General features: G+C 34.6%; 1 protein-coding gene across 1 annotated transcript in view; it reads left to right on the forward strand.

The window, feature by feature from the left end:
* Positions 1 to 22613, forward strand: part of GDPD4 (glycerophosphodiester phosphodiesterase domain containing 4) — a 157080-nt gene that overhangs the window by 95998 nt on the left and 38469 nt on the right. Inside the window, exons 12-14 of the mRNA XM_068556078.1 lie at positions 8698 to 8919; positions 10000 to 10154; positions 21924 to 22071. Coding sequence (XP_068412179.1) covers positions 8698 to 8919; positions 10000 to 10154; positions 21924 to 22071 — 525 coding nt within the window. The remainder of the gene's footprint in view (positions 1 to 8697; positions 8920 to 9999; positions 10155 to 21923; positions 22072 to 22613) is intronic.

A 22613-nucleotide genomic window follows, 5' to 3' on the forward strand; every position in this document is an offset into this window, starting at 1 on the left:
AAATCAAAAACATTTAACAGAAATAAAGAATGCCTTTGATGGACTCATCAGTAGACTGGAAAATGATAAGGAAAAATCAGTGATATTGAAGATATATCACTAGAAACTTCCTACACTGAAATGCAAAAAAAAAAAAAAAAGAAAAGAACAGGACAGAATAGCCAAGAATTGTGGGATAGTTACAAAAGGTATAACATATATGTGATAGGAATTCCAAATGGAGAAAGAAAAAGTGAAAGGAACGGAATAAATATTTGAAGTTCTAATGGCAGAAAATTTTCCAAAATTAATGACAGAAACGAAACCACATATCCAGGAAGCTCAGAGAACACCAAGCAGGATAAATACCCAAAAGATCTATACCTAGCCATACTATATTTAAACTGCAGAAAACCAAAGACAAAGAAAAGAATCCAGAGAGAGGGGTAAAATTCCTTACCTACAGAGGAGGAAAGATAAGAATTACATCAGACTTCTCATCAGAAACCATGCAAACAAGAAGAGTATACAATTTATAATGTTGAAAGAAAAAAACCCACTGACCTAAAATTATATATCCAGCAAAATTATTCTTCAAAATTAAAGGAGAAATAAAGACTTGTTCAAACAAAAACTGAGATAATTTGTCACCAAGAGAATTGCCTTGCAAGAAACATCAAAAGAAGTTCTTCAGAGAGAAGGAAAATAACATAGGTCAGAAATTTGGATCGACATGAAAGAAAGAGCATCAGAGAAGGAATAAATGACACTTAAAAATAAAGTCCTCTGTTTTTATTATTCAGCATAAACTTCTGGTAGAAAGTGTAGAAGAAAATTGCGGTGACCCCGGATTAGTAAAGAGTTCTTAGAACAACAAAAGCATGATACTTAAAAGAAAAAAATTGATAAGTTGATCCTTATCAAAATGAAAAACTTGCTCTGTGAAATACATTGTTAAGAGAATGAAAAGACAAGTCACAGACTGGGAGAAAATATTTGCAAATCACATATCTGATAAAGGACTTTTATCTAGAATTAAAAAAAAAAACCCAAAACTCAAAAATCAGAAATTAGGCCGTTTAAAAAATGGCCAAATATTTGAATAGCTACTTCACCAAAGAAGTACATGGATGGGAAATAAGCACATGAAAAGATGCTCAATTTAATTAATCATTAAGGAAATGCAAATTGAAGCCACAATGAGATACTATGGTAAAACCTATAGAATGACTTCAAAAAGAGAAAGTCATGGGAATAGCAATAACTGGTGAGAATATGGATCCATTGGACTCCCATGCATTGCTGGTGGGAATGCAAAATGATACAACCACTCTGGAAAACCATTTGGCTGTTGCTTATAATGATAAACATACACTTACCATAGATTTCTAAACAAGGAATATTGCCAAGATTAAAAGTAATTCAGAGCATACCAAACATATCTAATTGTTTCTGGCATCCTTCTTGCTTGTAAGTAGGATATGGCGTATAGCATGAAGAAGTCAACCTTTGATATTTTGCTGTCTAAGAAACAGCACATAATTTGGTGGCAAAAGTATTCAATAATTTTACAGTTGACCCTTGAACAACATGGGCTTGAACTGCATGGGTCCACTTACATGCAGATTAAAAAAAAATGCATACTAAGTACTGCACCATCTGTGGTTGGTTGAATCCGCAGATGCAGAACTGTGGATAAAGAGGACCGACTGTAAAGTTATAGTCAGATTTTTGACTGCGTGGGGATCAGCACCTCTAACTCCCGCGTTGTTCAAGGAGTTCTGTTTTTCTGAATTTAGAGTCCTATACTGGAAAGGTGATATAAAAAATGTTATTGTAGTGGGTTGGTTATTTAAGAATATTAAGTACTTGAGAACAATGAATGTTTGTAGTTTTACTACCTATTAAGCAGACTGATAATACAATGTTTTAAAATAAAATTAGCAGAAGATAACATAATTTTAAGGAACCTTGAGTTCCTTCAGAAGTGAGGAACTTCTGTTTTTATTTAAAAATAATACCAGGCATGCCAAGGTTACCACAAAGTACACAGTTATTTGAGGGAAAAATAGGACAGATATTTTGGGCAGATGACCCACAATGTAAATAAAGATTTAGTCCATATTTTAAGGAAAAGACTGAATATTCAAAGATCAGTTTTGTCATTTTAACAAAGAGAAAACTGAATTACAATCTTGCAGTAATATAACATTTGTTGGTAAATGATTCACAAGACTTGAAAAAATCTTAAATGAGTTTGTTTCTGAACCAGCTTTGTCAAAATTTTAATGCATTTAATTGATTCTTACCACATTCATTATTTTCAGTTATCATAAACTAAAGCAACTATAGTTCACTTTCTCTCAAATCTTCTGTCACTTATTGTACCCACCTATTTGTCTTTAATTATTATTATTCTAGAACAACCAGACAATTTAAATCAGCTGTGTCACTAAACACACTGTTTAGTTCAGTTGACTTTTTTCTTTCCATAGCAAGATTTCTTGGTGAAGAAAGTAGTTGGTTAAAATATATTCTGGTACAAACTCCCCACCTCATTACTTACCAGTACTTTGAATACCCTTATTCTAGCATGATATTTATAGTGGGAAATAATACAGCTGAGGAAAGAATCCCAGCATCAGGGTTAGATTTTTGCCTGGAATTGTTCATCAATTGTTGAACAGTTGGGTGTCACTTATCATTTACCTATTAGTTGAACAATTGGGCATGTCATTTATCCTTTCAAGCTTCAGTTTTTTCATTTTTAATGTAGTGTTCTGAGGTTGAATTAAATAATGCATTTGAAGTTTTCCGCAAATTGTATCTTATTGTTATGGTAGTCCAACTCTAAGAAGGTCACTTTTCAATGACCACTATCATGGAACTTATATCATGTTTTATTTGTCTGTCTGTCTGTCTTATCTCCCTTACTATACTGTGAATATCTTGAGAGCAGGATTGGTGTTTTATGAACACACAGCATAAGCTTGCTGAATGAATGGTTATCTTGTATCCAGGGCTTAGTACGCAAATCTGTGTGTCATACTCATTCCTTCTCTCTCAGTGTTGTTGAAAATGTACAGTTAATGGCATTGATAAATTAATTTTCCTGAAACACTGCATTTCAAGTACCATCCACTGCCACAAAACCAAGTCCAATGCAAGTCCTTGTAATTGCATTTAATAAACATCAGCCACCCAATGGAGCTACAACACAAAGTGTTAACAATGGTGCTAGTTGGTTAAAAGTAAATTTAGTGCTTTTTTATTTTCTATATTTACTCAGGCTAAAGAATTTAAACTGTGATGTTGTATGCCAAGGGCTTGGGCTATGTTATTTATAATACTATAATAAATTATGTATTTATTGTATCAGCCAAAGTGAAAGACAAATTTTTGATAATTACCTCAAATTATTCAATTCCTGGTGATGGAATCAATATCCTTAGAAGGCTGTTTCCTAGGAAATATGCTATTTTTTCAGACTCTTTATAAGCAGATATTGTTTTCTAAGGGTTTGGGGAGTCCTACAATTGGAGAGGTCTAACAGCCCCACAGAACATTTAATCTTGTCCTGGGTTAACATCAAGAAGCTTGATTCCCACATATTAAAAGAAGACAGAAATTATACAAGACACACAACCAACTTTAGTGAAGTTTTATGTATATTTTCTCTGAGAATTGTCATGACAAACATTCAGTATTACACCCCAAGCATTTTTTAAAATCTTCTACTAGCTTAAGTATATTTCCCTTCATTTAGGTATTACTTACACAAATAATCATTGTTGATAAAATTGGTGTAGTAGGTTGATTGGTGACCCCAGAAGAGATATAGCCACATGCTAATCCCTAGAACCTGTGACCATTATCATAAAGGCAAAAGATGTGATTAAGTTAAGGATCTGGAAAGAAGGAGCTTATCCTGGATTATCTGGGTGGGCCTTAAATATAATCATGTATTGTTGTAATGGAGAGACAAGGGGAGAACAGACATACATATAGAGGAGACCACACAGAGAAGGGAAGCGATGTGATCATGGAGGTAGGAACTGGAGTGATGTGGCTATTAGCCAAAGAAGGCCAAGGCATGTCAGTAGTCACCTGAAGCTAGTACAGACAGATTCTCCGCCAGAGCCGCCAGAGTGAGCATGGGCCTGCTAACACCTTGGTTTTAGACTTTTGGCCTCCAAACTGTGAGAGAATAAATTTCTCTTCAATTACCAAGTTTGCATTAATGATGGAATTCTTGAATTCCATAGGTTGGTCTTTCTTCTCTATAAGAGGCCCTTGTCTAAGGATATTAATCAGAGCATTCTGTTTAGATCATCTGCCAAAGCATTTCCTTTAATATCTGTTTTACTGTGGAGCTCTACCTTTAGGACAGCAATTTGTTTGGGGAGTTCCAAAACATCTAGTAATACACGTATTTATTATTCATTTTTAATACAGATAACTGAAGAGGTTAAAAATCTCTTTTTTTTCCCCATAACATTCCAAAGTTGTGAACCACTTGAAAAGCAAACAAGCAATGTATATATTTACCCTTTTATTTTTAGTAATCCCACATGCCATAGAGAGAGCCATAATTTTGGCCAGTTGAGCCAATTTGATATCCGGTAATGGATCTGAGATTCTATAAGGGAATCTAGAAAAATTATTGCATAATCAGCCTATTATTACTTTTTTCATTTTTAAGTTTAACCTATCAATAAATAACATTAAATCAATATTTGACATAGGAGTATCCAAAAGATCTGTTCCAGGTATGGACAGTTCTCAAATTATAGAAATGATGAAATTCTCCTTTGTTGATAAGGATAATACAGTTGCTATTAAGCGTGTTACATTAGTGACTGGTAATATGAGAAAGAGAAAGTAGGTATTTTGTAATTAATCAACTAACATAAAAATACTGGGTATTTTAAGTTAACAAGAGGCATTATATTGAATATGGTACCATAAAATAGAAAGATGTACCTAGTATGAGATCTGAAGATTATTAGACTAATTTAGCTAAGACTGCATGTTTTTCTGAGGCAAAGATAAAAAGCCTTGGATCAGGGAATAGGCATTAATAGGCAGAGTCTTTGATGTATGTCATGTTGTTAAATTAATACCCATAGACTATGGCCTTCCCTTTTACTTTCAAAAAGAAAGGTTTATGATGATCTGGAAGATCAGCAAAGATGATGGTTGAAGAAATATTTTGAGATCACTGAAGGTCTTTCTGTTTTCTGTGTTTTGTGTGAATGGTTCCAAGATGTATGTCAAATCATACAGAGAGCTATTTCAAAAAAGCTTGCTACCTATACTCTACAACATCCAGTTAATCCCAGAAATCATCTTAATTTTCTTTAGTGTTTGGCCTTGGATAATTTTGTATAGTTTGTAATCTCTCACTAGATTATGTCTCTCCTTAGCCAATAGGTCATGGCCTAGGTCAGGGGTTTGCAAACTATGGCCTGCTGTTCAAATGCAGCCCACTGACTATTTTTATATAGCTTGTGAGCTCAGAATGGTTTTTGCATTTTTAAATGGTTGAAGAAAAATCAAAAGAATAATGTTTCATGACACGTAAAAATTATATAGAAGTCAAATTTCAGTATCCATAAATAAAGTTTTATTGGAACATAGCCATGCTTATTCACTTATGTATTGTCTATGGCTGTTTTTGCAATATAATAGCAGAGTTGAATAATTGTAACATAGACTATATGTCTAACAAAGTCAAAAACGTTTAGTGTATGGCCTTTCACAGAGTAAGTTTGCTGATTCCTGGATAATGAACTGTTATTTTGTAGAGTTAAAATTTCTCCTTAGAGTCTGTGTGAATAGAATTATAGAGTCAGTCTTAGAATTTCAAGATGGGTATGGGTTACTGCATATCCTTAAGATCTTGGTTTAAGACTTGAGAAAAGTAAGATGGGACTTCCATAAATGCCTGAAACATAACTTTCCAGGTGAAGTGTTGATTTTGCTCTGGTGAAAGCAATAAATATTAGCTATCTTTGTAAGCTAGGACATGAAAGAAAGTAAAGATAGGACCAAAGAGAGTACATTCAGGTTAGGCAGTGCTAGAAAATGAGGTATATAACTCTTTGGTTAATAGCTCACAGGTATTGGTGGCAGACCACCATCTCAGTTTTGGGGTTTTTAAAAAACATGTAAAATAGACATATTGCTTGGACTAATGCAAGGGATAATTAAGCCTTTTTATATTGCCTGTTATAGTTGGCTTAGATCTTTTCTAACTTTAGCTTTAATAGGATCTTAGGCAACAGTGTCAACAGAGTCAGTCTGAACTCTTGTGGGTTTAACGCCAATTATTCTGCCTCTTTTCCCCTTGGGTTCTGGTACCGTGAACAATTATTTGGTTATTTTTTTGAGTCAACATACTAATGTCCATAGTTATACTTTGATAATGTACAGTAGAATTTTCTGTGACTCCTGATAGTAATTTGTCTGTGCTACATTTCTTCTGGTGGTTCTTGCAAAGTAGGTTCCTAACAAAACTGATAAGAATGTGCCATAGAGAAGAAAGGAGTGTTCTTCTGACAGTTATAGATAAAGACATGGAAAAGGACTTAAGATTGTTAAAAATTCCCACTTCTTGGTTTTAGTACTCTGAGAAATCTGATTTTCTATGGTAGTGACATTAATAGTAAAGGTAGTTGTACCTGTATCAACAAGAAAACTGTATTGTTGTTCATTGATATTTACAGATAGTTCTCATAATTGTCTGTTGAGTGGTATTGTTTCCCTCAAAGTGGCATCACTGGGCAGATTTTGGATAATTTTCCTACTTCTAAACCAATATGATACATTGGATCACCCACTGGCTCTTCTACTTGCAATTTTTCTAAGCATAGGCATAGAGAACCAAGGACTTTTTAGTACTGTTTTGAAAATGTTCAACCTTATATTGGAGATAGTCTAAACTGGCATTGTCCCTTTCCAGTTTATTTTTCTGAATAAGTCCCCCCATTTTATATATAAAAAAGAGGCTCAACTTACTTCAGATATTAGATCTACCCTGTAATGCTGTTTAGAGATTACTGGAATCTAGTTTTAAACTCTCCTATTGATTAATCTTTATAGTTTTACTATTTTGAATTTTTCATCCACTTTATCATTAAAGTAAAGGTTTCATAAGTAAATGTCCTTGTATAGTGCATTTCTTATTCCTTTTGCCCATTCAGGGACATTTTAAAAATTATGCACAGCTGAGTTATTTAAATCCTTTCTTGGTCTTTCCCATCCTGTTCTTTTAACAATTTTCCCCTCATGAAGGTCTAGTGATTTAGTGAATCAGTTGGTCTAGATCTGGTAGAATCTAACAAAAGCTTGTATTCCAAAGCAAATTTCTGTTTTCCTGAGGATTAAGAAAACCTTTACTTATAAACCTCTACTCAGATGTAGACCATGGTTTAATTCCAGATTTACTATCTGCCTTCAGGTATAGCATGGGAATATTGTGCAATGTGATTTATTCTTTCTTGAGAAAAAGGTGAGAAAGGGCAGGTTGCTTAGGAAGTCAAAGGATGGAGAAGAAATAGAAAGGGCGAGAAGGAGAATGAAGATAAAGTTGTATAGAGAAAAAGAGAGATTATTTGAGTCTTGGTAAAATGTGAGGTAGCTGCTGCTTCCTTTTCCTGAGAGATAGCCTGTTATCATTGACTTTACCTACAAATGATCTAAAATTGGCAAATGACAATAAAAGTAGTCATCTATTAAATTTCATATAGCTAATATGTGTATGGACTGAGGTATAAGATGAAATGCTGTGTACTGCAAAGAAATTATAACAGTTCCTGCCATTAGGGAGTTGCACTCCAGTAGAAGCAGTAAAGAGTGAGGGAACTATTGTGAATTGTGCACTTCTCTGTGTACCAGACACGCTCCTAGACCTGGTAAATATTTTATCATACTTGATCTTCAAAATAATCCTGTGAATACATAGATTACTTCTCCCCTTCCCCATTTTATATTAGGGTAATTAAGACTTTGAAATTTTAAATGGTTTTATCAATGTTACACATTAAGAAGTATATGAAGCTAGGATTTGAATCTGGTCTAGGATGTGTACAAATGACTGTGGAAGGCAGAATAAGACATACAATTACAAAGACCTAAAAATGGGTCATTGGGGTGTAGCACCATTGAAGTCTCCTTAGCTTAGGAATATTTAAGGGAGGGTTCATTAAGGAGGTAGAATTTGAACTGGGCTTTGCAGTTTGAGGATAGGATTTTAACAGGTGGATATGGTAAGGAAGGCAAGTGAGTGATAGAGCTGGGATTGAATTCAATTCAGTCTGAAGTCAAAGCCTATTTTCTTTCCATTACACAAAACTAGAACAGTGAGAGGAAATGTGGAAGCCAGTGCAACTGAAAGGGGATTGTAATACTTTGAGTTATAGAAAGAAAAAGGTTGAAAAGAAAGTTCAAGACAAGAACATGAAGGACCTTCAGTACAAATACAACAGGTTCTACAATATAGAATAAATCATTCCAAATACCATGATTACCTATGGAGATTACATTTAATTTCTCTTCTTGGCAAATCTTTTCTCAGGACCAGTATTTTGGAGGGCCTGGTGGGTTGAATGATAATGGATCAACATGGAGGTAGGGCTGGGTGTGGGGCTAAAAGCAGGAGAATTGGAAAATGCTTTTGATAGGAGCCAGTGTTTTCTGTGATATATTTATTTTTAGTTCAAACCATTTTACAATATGAAGCCCCTATCAGAGGCTGATAGAGAAAAAGCAGGAAATCAGAAGATTCCAAAACTAACTGAATTATTGGAACTTGCACAGAAGGAAAAAAAATCTGTGATATTTGATCTTAATGCCCCTGCACCAAGACATTTTCACAGAAGCTCATATGTCCGCCATGTAGTAAGCGTGATCCTTGACTCTAAGATTGAGCAACATCTGGTATGTCTATCTTAGTATTTATGGTAGAGGTTGGGAGGTGGGTAGCGTGTCCCAGGAGCATAGCAGCTGAATCTGACCTACCTTGTAGATCTTCCCTGGAATCCTAAAATAATTTTGCTCCCTGTAAAAATGGAGATGACTACTTTATACAGCTATATGTGGCAATCTAAGAATGACCCAATTAAATTTACATCAGTGGGGAAAAACATTGAGGCTATTTGCTATTACAAACCAAATGAAATGTCACCACTCTGTTAAAAGGGAATGTGTGTAATGGCTATATGATGTGACCTGCACCATCACCAGCATACAGCTATTAGAAAGAGCCTCGAGGTAACGGGGAGAAAGAATCTACCCCTTCTTTCTTCTCTTAGTTGCTGCTCCCCACTGGGGGGAATAATTTATTTAATTGGCCAAGCCACTCAAGTTCTATAGCCATTGGTCCTTATAAAAAAAAAAAAAAAGAAAGAAAGAGCCTCGGTATGGAACACTAAGGCTTTGAGGACTTGGCTTTCATTAATGACATATAAAGAGACTTTTTGAGCAGAGACTTTTTCATGTTTTTCAGAAGCAACTCTGCATTTGGGCAGTCAGTCATTCCAAATGTCTTAAATTCTCAGAATGTAGAAGAAAGCTATGAGTGAAACAAATATGTGTCTTTTTGCAAATAGAACTATTTCCACAGATGAGTCATAATAGCATTCCCTGTTGGCAGGAAATGACTCCTTGCAGAGATGATTTTTAGCACCATTAGCCAGAGGAGATGTTTATGATTCCCACCTTTCATCGACACGTACCAGCTCCTCATCCACTCTGGCTAGTGTGAGGACACAGTGGACCCTTGGTCCCATGATGTTAACTGGGAAAACTCAGCTCCAGAACAACCTGGGTGAAAGCCCCATTATAAGAATTCATTAGACAATATTAGGCCAGGTTGACTCTATCACCAAGGGCTAGAATCGCTCTGCTCCCTATGGACTGTTACCCATGCTGGAATGGGGCTCCACCCATTCTACTTGGGGCTGTTTGTACCCAAACGGCTGGATTATCCACTGAAAGACTTCCTGTTTTTCCTTACAGATTTTTTGGTTGCCTGGTTTTGATAGGGAGTATGTCAGGAAAAGAGCTCCTGGTTTTCAGCAAGTGGGCCAGTTATTCTCCATTGAACGCCTCACAAAAGAAAATATCAGTAGAATAAATGTTGACTACAAGAGATTGTTCTACAGTGGATTGAGGTAAGTGTTTGACCACATCTCTTTTGGCATATATTGCCTTACTTGCACGAAATCTGCATCCCAACCAAGCTACTTAGGTTCCCCCTCCCACCTCAGGATTTCTGTGTGTGGCTATCTTTTTGGAATCCCCTGTTTTCATCTTCTTACCCTTCCCTCCATCTCTGCCAACAAACATTTATCAAGGGTAGACTCTTCCTGGAACATACTCTTCAGCTCCTCCTTCATGCTTCAATCTCTCATCATTCAACACACCTTTTTGTATGCTTGGTGTTTTTGTTTTTATATAAATTGATCATTGAGAAGTCAGAATTCAGAAAGTTGTTGATTTCCTTCTGCCATTACTAGATGCATTGCAGTACCTTGTAAATAACTTTGTAATCCAGATAGCCAGATTTCTTATAGATAAAATTCAGAACATAATTAAATCATTATTAGAAAAACCCTTAAAACAGCCAAGTATGAGAAGAAACTGAAATTCTTAACCACCACATTTATAAATATATAATCAGAGACAGATTTTCAGAATTAAAAGCACCTGGGAATAAAATGGTAACTTTTTCAAACTTAACTATTATTAATCACTGTTTAATTTAATCCATATTCCCTTTCTCTTAGATTAAAAATAATTTTTTTTTCTGATAATTGTAAATGCTTCAGAGACAGTCTGAACTTATATATATATTTTTTGTTCAGATATACATATATATCTCCAAAATCTCCTTGAGCTAGTAAAAATTCCGCTAAATATCTTTCTGTGTCTCAAGCCATGAGCTAGGCTGTTGGATACACCTCTGTTCATGTTCCGACTTTTCTGGCCTCTCTGGCCATGGGGGGAGATGATCATAAAATATGTCTTTTTTTCTTTTAGAATTAGATAATTATACATGTTTTACCTCTTTTTCCCATTCAGAAGATTTCTCTTTGCCCAGCTACTCCTCTGTTTTGAGTGTATTTCTATTTCCTTTTACTTTTTTGTCAAAGAGAATATGGCTCCAAGATGATTTCCTTCTCTCCTAATCATAATTTAGATTAATCTAGTAGTTGGAAATAATTATAATAGCTTCCACTATTGAGCCTTTATTATGTGTCAAGTTCTGTTGGTAGACCACAGGCTCTTTTTGAAATTCTGGCTTACCCATCAGCTACACGTGTGACTTTGGACAAGTTTCTAATAATCAGTTCTCTCATTTGAAAATTAAGGATAACAGTAACTTGATAGAATGGTTAAAGGATTAAGTGACATAATTCATATATGCACAGGGCAAAATGCTGGGCAAATGTATGAACATAATGTTGTTCATATGTTGTCGTATGAATGTTGCTTTTATCATCACCATCCTTACATGCTGTGCCCTGGAAATTATCATCATCACCATTCTGCGAATGAGGAATCCTGCCTCTAAAGAGGAAAAGTTCAGGGAGGCAACGTCAATACAGTTGGTCTGTAAGGGACCACACTGAGATTTAAATATAGGCCTGACAGACTCCAGAGTCCAAATTCTTTCACTAATAAGCCTTTAGTTATTCCTTGGCCGTAGTTATATGGGCATAGTTTCAGCTGGCATCAGACTTAAGAGAGATCATATCCTGAGTCCTATTAGAAAATCAAGCAGTTTAATTTAGCTCAGCAGATATTCACTGAGTAGTAATATGTACAGCGCGCCATGCTAGTTTTATGTGAAAAGTCAACATAAGTGAGGCATCATCCTTTTTCTTAAGGAAACTATATATTCTAATTAGAAGAATAAGAGTTTTTTCTGTATGCCTATAATACAAGGTTGATCATGACAGTTCATGCGCAGACTTTATTCCAAGTCATTCCCCTCAAGAAACACTAAATTTTAAGAAGTTAAGTGGTTGTAACTTGTTATTTGTATACTGTTCATGACCAGAATACTTATTATGATCACATTTCCTATACATTCTCTGTGATCAGTGCTTACTTCCATCAGACCACACTCACAAAACATTGTGACCTTGCCATTTTGACTGAGAATGCTTTAAATACGTTACTTTGATCAAACTTATATGAATATAGAGATGCCCTCTGTTTTATTTCTCATGTGGGAATTTTTAAGTGTTTAACAATTTTTTAATTTATAAAAAATTTAGTGAGGTGAAATTCACATAAAGTTAACCATTTTAAGGTAAACAATTCAGTGACATTTAGTACATTCACAATGTTGTGCAACTGTCACCTGTAGTTCCAATACATTTTGGTACTGGAAATTTTTATTTTCCCTCTGATTCTTGGTCAGTCTTGCCAGGGGTCTATGAATTTTATTAACCATTTCAAAACACCAAATTTTGGCTTTGTTAGCTTTATTCTGTTGCACATTTTCTTTCCTATTTCGTTGACTGCTGTTATCTTTATTATTTTCTTTCTTCTATTTCCTTTAGGTTTAATTTGCTCTTCTTTTAGAAGCAGAAAATTAGGTGATTGATTCTAGATCTTCTTTGCTAATGTAAACATTTAAAGCTATGAATTTCCCTGCAAGCATTGCTTTAATTGCATTCTACACATAATTTTGATGTATTCTTATTATCCAGTTTAAAATATTTAAAAATTTTTATATTTCCCACTTGACTCATGGATTATTTAGAAACGTGTTGCTAACTTTTTTAAAATTTGAGGATTTTCCGTCTACTCTAGTGTTATTGACTTGTGATTTAAGGTCACTGTGACCAGAGAACAACTCTATATGATTTCAATACTTTATTGTTTTTCTTTTAAAATTTTTAATTTTATTGACATGCCTTTGAAAGGTTTGTTTTGGTATAAGGCAAAGCTGCCAATTCAAAATACAAACAGATGGACACAATGTGTATATCAGATGTTGGGAATAAAAATGGTTTATTGATTGAAATAATAGAGGCATTATTTTGATTTGTCTTGACATGGATGCTGATTTATAAATCTCCTCCCCCATTGATTTCTTCTTGTAGTCCAGACACATAGAAATGATACAAAATCTCACCAAAGCTCACCTTGGTGCTAATCAAGAGTGCTCGATGAACATTATAAAACACATGATTTCAATACTTAAATGTATTTAAACTTGTCTTATATACCACTATATTGTATATCTTGGTGAACTTCCCATGTCCACCTGAAAAAAGGTGAGCTCTCTTCATTTGTTGGGTGTGATATTCTATAAATATCAATTAGTTTAAATTGGTTGGTAGTCATTTTAAGCATTTTATACTACATTTTCCCCCTGCTTTTTCTATTCAGTTAACACAAAACATTAGTTTGCAGATCAAACTCACACACATCAGAGAACTTACCTACTATGAAGTTTTATTATTAATTTCAAAGATACAGCAGTCTATCAAGAGGCTCAGACAAAGCAAGGAGAGGTCAGAGACATTGATTTCAACTTTGCAGGTTTCTTCCTTTATTGGACACATACTCTGTGACCCACGGTAATAGATACGGCCTCCAAGTGAGTGTTTGTAGGGTTATCTCACTTAGAAGGAGAGCATTTGAGTTACAGAACATCTGCATTTAATACTCCCAGGGAGTTGTATAGCTTATGTGACTTTCTCCAGGGACGCATGCCTCGTAAATCCACATTCTGTATTTATTTACAAAATATATAATAAAGAAATACTCAACCACAAACATCCTTTTAAAAAATGTTCTATACATAAGGCCTCTCTTCCTGGTAAATATTATCATTCTATTTAGAAAAGATGTAGGTATCATGTTGACAAGGAGATTAGACCATGCTTCTTCCTTCTTTCTTCTGGGAGCAACCTCTTCAGTCAGAGAGAAATTAAGGCCGCCTTGTGCATCATCTGTCAGTTATGGAGAAGGGGGTGTAGTATCTCCAACTATGATTGTTGATTTGCATATTTCTCCCTTTAGCTCTGTTTGTTGCTGTTATTGTGATTGTTATGGTTGTTTGGCTTCTCATATTTTAAACTCTTTTATTAGGTGTATTTGCACTTTAGAATTGTTAGATCTTTTTGGTGAATCCACCCTTTCATTATGTGAAATGTCCATTTTCTCTGGTTATAATTCTTGTCTAAAGATTACTTTTATTAATATTGCCACACTTGCTTTCTTATAATTAGTATTTGTGTGAATTTCTTTTTGTGTCCTTTGTCTTTCAACTGCTTTGTGTCTTTATATTTAAAGTACATCTCTTATAAACATCTCTTAAAAAATATTATTGGTTCTTGCTTTTATATTTAGTAGGACAGTCTCTGCTTTTCAATGGGAATGTTTGGCCCATTAATATTTAGTTTAATAATTAATATACTTGGGTTTATATTACATCATACCATTTTTTTTATTTGTCCTTTTTATTCTAAGTTGGTTATTTTGGTCATTCTTTTCCTGCCTTTTAATTTTTTTTAGTTAATCAATTATTTTTTAGTATTCTATTCTATCTCCTCTACTGGCTTCTTACATTTTTAAATTATTTTTTACTGGTTGCTCTAGGAATTGTAAAAAGTATCCTTATCTTATTACAATCCACCTTGAGTTAAATTATTCCATAATATAGAGTATAGAATATTAAAATCTTAATTCCATTGACTATCTGCTGCCCTTTGTGCTATTGTTGTTATAAATAATATTTTTGTTATAAACCCCAGAGTACATTTTTATTATATTTTTAAAAATTGTGTTTTTTAAATTAAACTTTTTATTTTGAGATAATTGCATATTAACCTGTAAGAAATAACACAAAATGATCCTGTATACCTTTTACCCAGTTTACTCCAATGGTAAAACTTGCAAAACTTTAGTACAATATCAAAACCAAGGTATTGACATTGATGCAACCCACCAATCTTATTCAAATTTCCCTGGTTTTACTTATATTCATCTTGTGTGTGTTTGTATATATAGCTCTGTGCAGTTTTATCACATGTGTAGGGTTGTGTATCCAATGCCACAACCAAGACATGGACTAGTTTCATCACTGGAAGTATTATTTTTGTTTCCCTTTGATAACTACGCTCCCCTTACTTCCATCCACTTCCCCTCACCCCAAACCCTAGCTCTTCACAATCACTAATCTGTTCTCTACTTTTATTATTTTGTCATTTCGAGAATGTAATATAGATAGTATCATAGAGTATATAACCTGTTGTGATTGGCTTTTTTTCATTCAATATAATTCCCTTTGAGAGTTATCCAGGTTATTACATATATCAATAGTTTATCCTTTTTCATTGCTGAGTAGTATTCCATTGTGTGGAGGTACTGAAGTTTGGTTAATCTTTCACCAACTTAAGGCTGTCTGACTGTTTCTGTTTATGAGCTATTATAAATAAATCTGTTATGAACATTTGTGTACAGGTTTTCATGTGAACATAAGGTTTTTAAACTAAAAGCCTATAGTTTATTCAGATTTTAGTCATTTTTTAAAAATGTTTTAACTGTGGTAAAAATACACATAATATAAAATGTACTGTTTTAATCATTTGTAAACATACAGTTCAGTCATTTTAATATACATTCATTACATTGTGCAGCCATCTCTGCCATCAAGCTACCTAACTCTTTTCGTCTTGTAAGCTAAAATTCTATACTCATTAAACAATAACATCCCTACCAACTCCCCAACCCCCAGACCCTGGCAACCACCATTCTGCTTTCTTTCTCTGATTTTGACTTACATAAGTGGAATCATGTAGTATTTGTCTTTTTGCAACTGGCTTATTTCACTTAGCATAAAATCCTCTAGGTTCATCCATGTTAAATCCATCCATTGCAGAATTTCTTTCTTTTTTAAGCCTAAATAATATTCCATTGCATGTATATACCACAGTTTGCTTATTCATTCATCAGTTGATGAACACTTGAGTTGCTTCCACATTCTAGCTATAGTGAATAATGCTGCTATGAACATGGGTGTACAAATATCTCTTCAAGACCCTTCTTTCAATTGTTTCGGCAATATATCCATTAAGTGGACTTTCTGATCATATGGTAATTCTATTTTTAATATTTTGAGGAACTGTCATACTGCTTTCCATAACAGCTGTACCAACAGTACACAGAGGTTCCAATTTCTCTATGTCCTCCGCACCCTTGTTGATTTCTGGGTTTGTTTTTTTTTTTTCTTGATGTAGGTATCCTAATGGGTTAGTATTAGTTCTTCTTGAAACGTTTTGTGGAATTCAACGGTGAAGGCAATGGGTCCAGGACTTTTCTTTGTTGGAAGGTTTTTGGTTAATGATTCAATCTCCTTATTCATTGTATGTCTATTTGCATTTTCTAATTCTTTATGATTAAAAGGTAGGTTTTGTGTTTCTAGGAATTTGTTTCATCTAGGTTATCCAATTTGTTGGGATACAACTGTTCATAGTACTCTCTTATAATCCTTTTTATTTCTGTAAAATTGGTAGTAATATCCCCAATTTTATTTCTGCTTTCAGTAATTTGAGTTTCTCTTTTTATTAATAGTACATCTAGATAAAGGTTTATCAATTTTATTGATCTTTTTGAAGAACTAACCTTTGGGTTCATTGATTTTCTCTATTGGTTTTCTGTTTTCTATTTCATTTATATCTGCTCTAATCTTTATTATTTTCTTTCTTTTGCTATGTTGGATCAATTTGTTCTTCTTTTTCTAGTTCCTTAAGTTACAAAGTTAGGATGCTGATTTGAGATCTTTCTTGTTTTTTAAATGTAAGCATGTATAACTATGAATTTATCCCCAGCACCACTTTTGCTGCATGCCATAATTTTGGTATGTTGTGTTTTTATTCTCATTTGTCTCTAAGTATTTTGTAATTTCCCTTGTGATTTCTTTTTTGATCCATTGGTAGTTTAAAAGTGTGTTAAGTTCCACGAATATGTGAATTTTCTAGTTTCCCTTCTGTTATTGACTTCTAATTTCATCTTGTTGTGGTTGGAGGAGATACTTTGTATGGTATCAATCTGTTTGAATCTATCAAGACTTAATTTGTTGCCTAACATGTGGTCTATCTTGCAAAGTGTGCACTTGAGAAAAATGTGTATGTTGTTAGTGTTGGGCTGAGTGTTATATATATGTCTGTTAGATATAGTTAGTCCTTGTGTTGATTAAGTACTCTATTTCCTTACTTACCTTTGGTGTGGTTGTTCTATCCATTGTTGAGAGTGGGATATTGAAATCTCTAATGATTATTGTACAGCTGTCTACTTCTCCCTTCAATTCTGTCAGTTTTTGCTCTGTAAATTTTGCTGGTCTGTCATTAGGTGTGTAAATGTTTACAATTGTTGTATCTTCTTGCGGTATTGAATCTCTTATTAATATATAATGTCCTTCTTTGTCTCTTATAACCTTGATATAAAGCCTGTTTTGTCTAACATCAGCATAGCCACCCCTGCTCTTGTTGGTTACTATCTGCATGGGCTGTCTTTCCATCCTTTCCCTTGTAATCTATCTGTGTCTTTGAATATAAAGTAAGTCTCTTGTAGACATCATGAATTGAAACATATATTTTATCTGTTCTGCCAGCCTCTGTCTTTTACTTAGAGAGGTTGACCCATTTACATTTAAAATAATTACTGACAAGGAGGGATTTTGTCACACTGTTACTTCTGTCATTTCTGTAAATATTTGTTATTTTGTTTCTGTCATCTGTTTTGTTTTGTTTTTTCTTTACTTTCTATATGCCTTATAGCTTTTTTGTCCCTTTGGTTTCTGCATTACAGTTTTCTTTGTTGTTTTGTTGATCTTTTATAGTGAAATGTTTAAATCCTTTTCTCATTTTCTGGGGGTGTATATTCTATATCTATTTTATTTGTGGTTACCATGGGAATTACATTTACTATACTAAAGCTTTAACACTCTTATTTGAATTTATATCAGCTTAACTTCAATAGTATAGAAAAACTCTGTTTCTTTACAGATCTATTCCTACCTTTCTGGGTTGTTAATGTCAGAAAATTAAATCGTTATACATTGTGTGCCCCAAAACATAAACTAGTAATTTAAAAAAATGCACTAGTCTCAAATTACATAGAAAACAACTTTTGGAGCTACAAACCAAATTTACAATAATACTAACTTTTAGACTAATAATTTTTTTTTCTTTAGATATACTAGTCTCAAATCATGTAGAAAATAAAAAGTACAGTTACAAACCATTGTTACAATAATACTAGCTTTTATAATTGCCCATATATTTGCTTTTATTGAGATCTTTATTTCTTCATTCAGTTCTGAGTAACTGTCTAGTGTCCATTCATTTCACCTTGCAGGACTCCATTTAGTTTTTCTTGCAAGGTGAGTCTAGTGGCCATGAACTCCCTCAGCTTTAGTTCTTCTGGGAATATCTTAATTTGTTTCTCACTTCTGAATGACAGTTTTTCTGGATATAGGATCCTTCATTGACAGTATTTTAACACTTTGAATAGGTTGGTCCACTGCCTTCTGGCCTCCAAAGTTCTGATGAGAAATCTGCTGGTGATGTTGAGGATCCCTTGTATGAGACAAGTCGCTTCTCTCTTGGTGCTTTCAGTATTCTCTCTCTGGCTTTTGAAAGTTTGATTATAATGCGTCTCAGTGTGAGTCCCTTTGAATTCATCTTACTTGGAGGTTGTTGATCTTCTTGGATGTTTTCCTTCATGTCTTTGATCAAATTTGAGAAGTTTTAAGCCATTATTTCTTCAAATATTCTTTCTGTCCTGTTCTCTTTCTCTTTTCCTTTTGGGAATCCAAGAATGCATATATTGATCTGTTTGATGGTGTCCCATAGATATCTTAGGCTGTTCACTTTTCTTCAATTTTTTTTCTTTCTGTTCTTCAGAATGGTTAACGTCTATTGGCCTATCTTCAAGTTCACCAATTCTTTCTTCTGCCTGCTCAAATCTGCCTTTGGATCCTAATATCAAAATTTTCATTTCAGTTACTATACTGTTCAGTTCTAGAATTCTTTTTGGTTTCTTTTTTAGGATTTATGTTCCTTTATTAATATTTAAATTTTGTTTATACATTTTTAAACTTTATCTACATCTTCCTTTAGTTCTTTGAGTATCTTTAAGAGATTTGTTTCCAAGTCTTTGTCTAGCATATCTGCCAACAACTCTTTTCTCGGAACAGTTTTTATCAATTTATTTTTTTTCCTTTGAATGGACCCTATTTTCTTGTTTCTTAGTATGCCTTGTGATTTTTTTTGTTGAAAAATGTATATTTCAATCTAATAATCTGGTAACTCTGGAAATCAGATTCTTCCCTTCCTCAAGGTATGCTGTATTTTTGTTATTTGTTTATTTGTTGTTGTTGGCTGTCTCTGTGCCAAGGATCAGCCTGAGTTCTTCTCAAATCTCTTATGTTCCTTTCCCTGCTCATACATGGTCACTTTCTAATTTTCCCCATATATAAATTGCTTTTGCATGTCCTAGTCTTTAATGTATGACTCCCAGAAAGGGAAAAAAAGAAAAATAAAAGGTGGGGAGGAAAGAGTGCTGGCCCTTTTAACCCCTGGTAGTCACTTCAGTGGGAGTGGGAGGGGTTTGCAACAGTTGGGGGAGGTACAAAAATCATGGCTTCCCTACTCTGTCTACAGCTCTGTGAATGGAAGCATCAATCAGTGATCAGAGCACAGACCCCTAATATATGAAGGATAGCATCCTTTTGGCTCACCTTGGCTTCTACAAGGTTTGTGCAAGCTGCTTCAGGAACATGGGCACAGCTGCCTGCCATGGGGCTGGTGTACTGTAACTGCTACTGTGCCAAGTAATGAAATCAACCAAAGTTAACTATAACTTACCATCCAAAACTCCCCTGGAAGTTGAAAGCCTTCAATAGATTCCATAGCTACAAAATAGTTATATTAGGCAGATTCTTTTAGTGCAGTTGTTGTCTAGGTGGGGAGAGAGATTCCTGGTGTTTCCTTCTCTGCCATCTTCCAAGAATCCTCTCCTGTGAAATAAGTGTTTTTATGAGATAAATACCTAAGAATGCAGTTGCTGGGTTATGGTAATTACTTGTCTAGTTTTATGAGAAACTGCCAAACTTTTTTTGGGAAACTTTTATGTTCCTGCCAGCAATGTATAATGACCTAGAGCCTCTACATCCTTACCAATTTTTGGCATTGTCACTATATTATTGTAGCCATTCCGATAGGTGTGTAGTGACATCTCATTGTGGTTTTAATTTTCATTCTCTGATGGCTAATGATGCTGCCCATATTATCATGTGTTTATTTTCCAATGGTATACCCTCTTCAGTGAAATGTCTCTTCATATCCTTTCTAACTGAATTGCTTGAATTTTTTTTATTATTGAATTTTGAGGGTTCTCTCTATATTATAGATACTAGTCCTCTGTTGCATATGTTGTTTGTAAATAATTTGTCCCAGTATGGCTGGTCTGTAGCATCCTCTTAACAGGTCTCCCACAGAGCAGAATTTTAAAATTTTGATGAGGTCTAACTTGTCAATTTTACTTTTTATGGATCATGCTTTTAGTGTCAAGTCTAAGAGTTCTTTGTCTACCTCTTAGATCTCAAAGATTTCTCCTATGTTTTAAACATATTCTTTCATCACTATTATGCAGTTTACAGCTTTCATATCCTTCCTTGTTTTGTTAAGTTCATACCTAATTATTTAATTTTCTTTCGAGTGATTGCTTAATAGTATTGTTTTAAATTTCAATTTCTATATGTTTATTAATATATATAAATGTGTTTGGTTTTTGTGTGTTGGTTTCAAAAAGTATAAAAAGTAGCTTTTTCAAAACCATTTCCTTATTTCTATTTTTTAAATTTATCTTTAGGTGATCTGTAGAATTGTCTTAAAGACAATCTAACATATTGGGTAACTAATGGCAGGCACTCCTGTAAAGGTGGTATGGTTATTTTTATTTTACAGTTTATACACTGAGTCTAAGAAATTGCCAAGTTAGTATGTGGCTGGGATTCAAACCCAGGCTTGTACAGAGCTGTTTTCAATATGCTATACCATCTCAGGGTTTAAAAAGTCTTTTGAAGGCACTTACATGGTGTATTTTCTGAGAAATATAATCTCTGAAAATGACAACTTGACTAGGTGTTCTTCTACTCTTTCTGTAGATAGTGCACAAATGTTTACTGACATTTGAAGTTCTGACATTGGGAAGTGTTGTGTTCCATTCCCCCTACTCAATGCTTATAAAAATTCCCCCCCTTTTATATTTGAAATTTAAATATTCACCAAATTGGTGTTCATTTCTTCATTCCTTCCTTTAACTATTTCTGAAGGCAGGTATGCTAGGTACTGGATATACAGAGATGAGTAAGACACAGTCTCTGCTTTTAATTTGCTTACAGTCAAGTAAAGAAGACTGATAGGAAAGCAGATAAATAGAGTAGAGTGTGGTAAGTACTCTGATGGAAGTAAGTACATTTGCTACACAATAGTGTACTGGAGCTGGTTCATTTCAGCTTATGGGAGCAAATTGTGGGAGTATTTACACCATGGAAATTGGCAAATTCTACAATTAGGGCTTTTCTTTTTTTTTTTCTTTCCCTCCATCTCCCCTTCCTTCCTCCCTCCCTCCCTCCCTCCCTCTCTCCCTCTCCTCCTTCTTTCCCTTCTCTTTCCCTTAGGAAGCCAGTTTACTAAAATACTACTGTTGGTACAGGAGCAAAGGTATTAAATTCAGTTCTTTATCTCACTGTAACATGAGCTCATTCTGCATGTCATATCATAAGTTGTCCTACTACCAACTACTTCTGGTGATTTAAGCAACAGCCTTTCACAAGCACGGTGGCTGTTTCCCTTTTACATGATGAGAGTGAGGTTAAGTCTAAATCTCCTGTGGGTTCTTTTTCTTCCCAGAGAATATAAAGCAGTTAACATCAACATCAACTTATACATCGTCAATGAACCTTGGCTTTTCTCACTGGCCTGGTGCTCCAGCATTTACTCAGTGACCACAGACAACATTCAGGTCCTGAATGAGATAAATCACCCTTACTTCTTCATGGTGAGCTGATAGTCCAGATTGTTCTTCCAACTCTGGTATAATAGGGGTCTCTGTCCCCCACCCCACCCCTACACTGCCCACTGTGCAGTCCCCAGGGAAGCTGCTTAAGAGCAGAGATTTATGTGACATTGGAGATGGCATTCCCCCTTCTCTCACCCAGATCCCTCTGTGATTTTCAGGGAAAAATTAATGTTGTTTTAATAATTGCTATTTATTGAATCCTCACACTGTGCCTTTCATGCATTATGTAATTTAACCCTCTGAGTTAGCCACTAGGAGTATCCGCATGGGGGATCTGAAGTTTGTAGCTTCACATGATACAAGATTCAAAATGAGGTCTGACTCCAGAGTTTTGTTACTGCAGCCCCACCTTCCTGTAGGCACAGCAACAATGACAGGGGCATGGGGTGTGGGGAGAATCAAGTGTACTTGATTCCAAAGTGAAAACTGTGTGTCCTGAGCAAAATGCTTTTGAAAAGGAAAGGGAGTGTCCAGCCACCGAGCTTGATTTCCCCTTCTGTCCTGCTACTGCTTACGGCCAG

This window comes from Eschrichtius robustus, chromosome 11 (assembly GCF_028021215.1).
Source record: "Eschrichtius robustus isolate mEscRob2 chromosome 11, mEscRob2.pri, whole genome shotgun sequence".
Classification (NCBI taxonomy): domain Eukaryota; kingdom Metazoa; phylum Chordata; class Mammalia; order Artiodactyla; family Eschrichtiidae; genus Eschrichtius; species Eschrichtius robustus.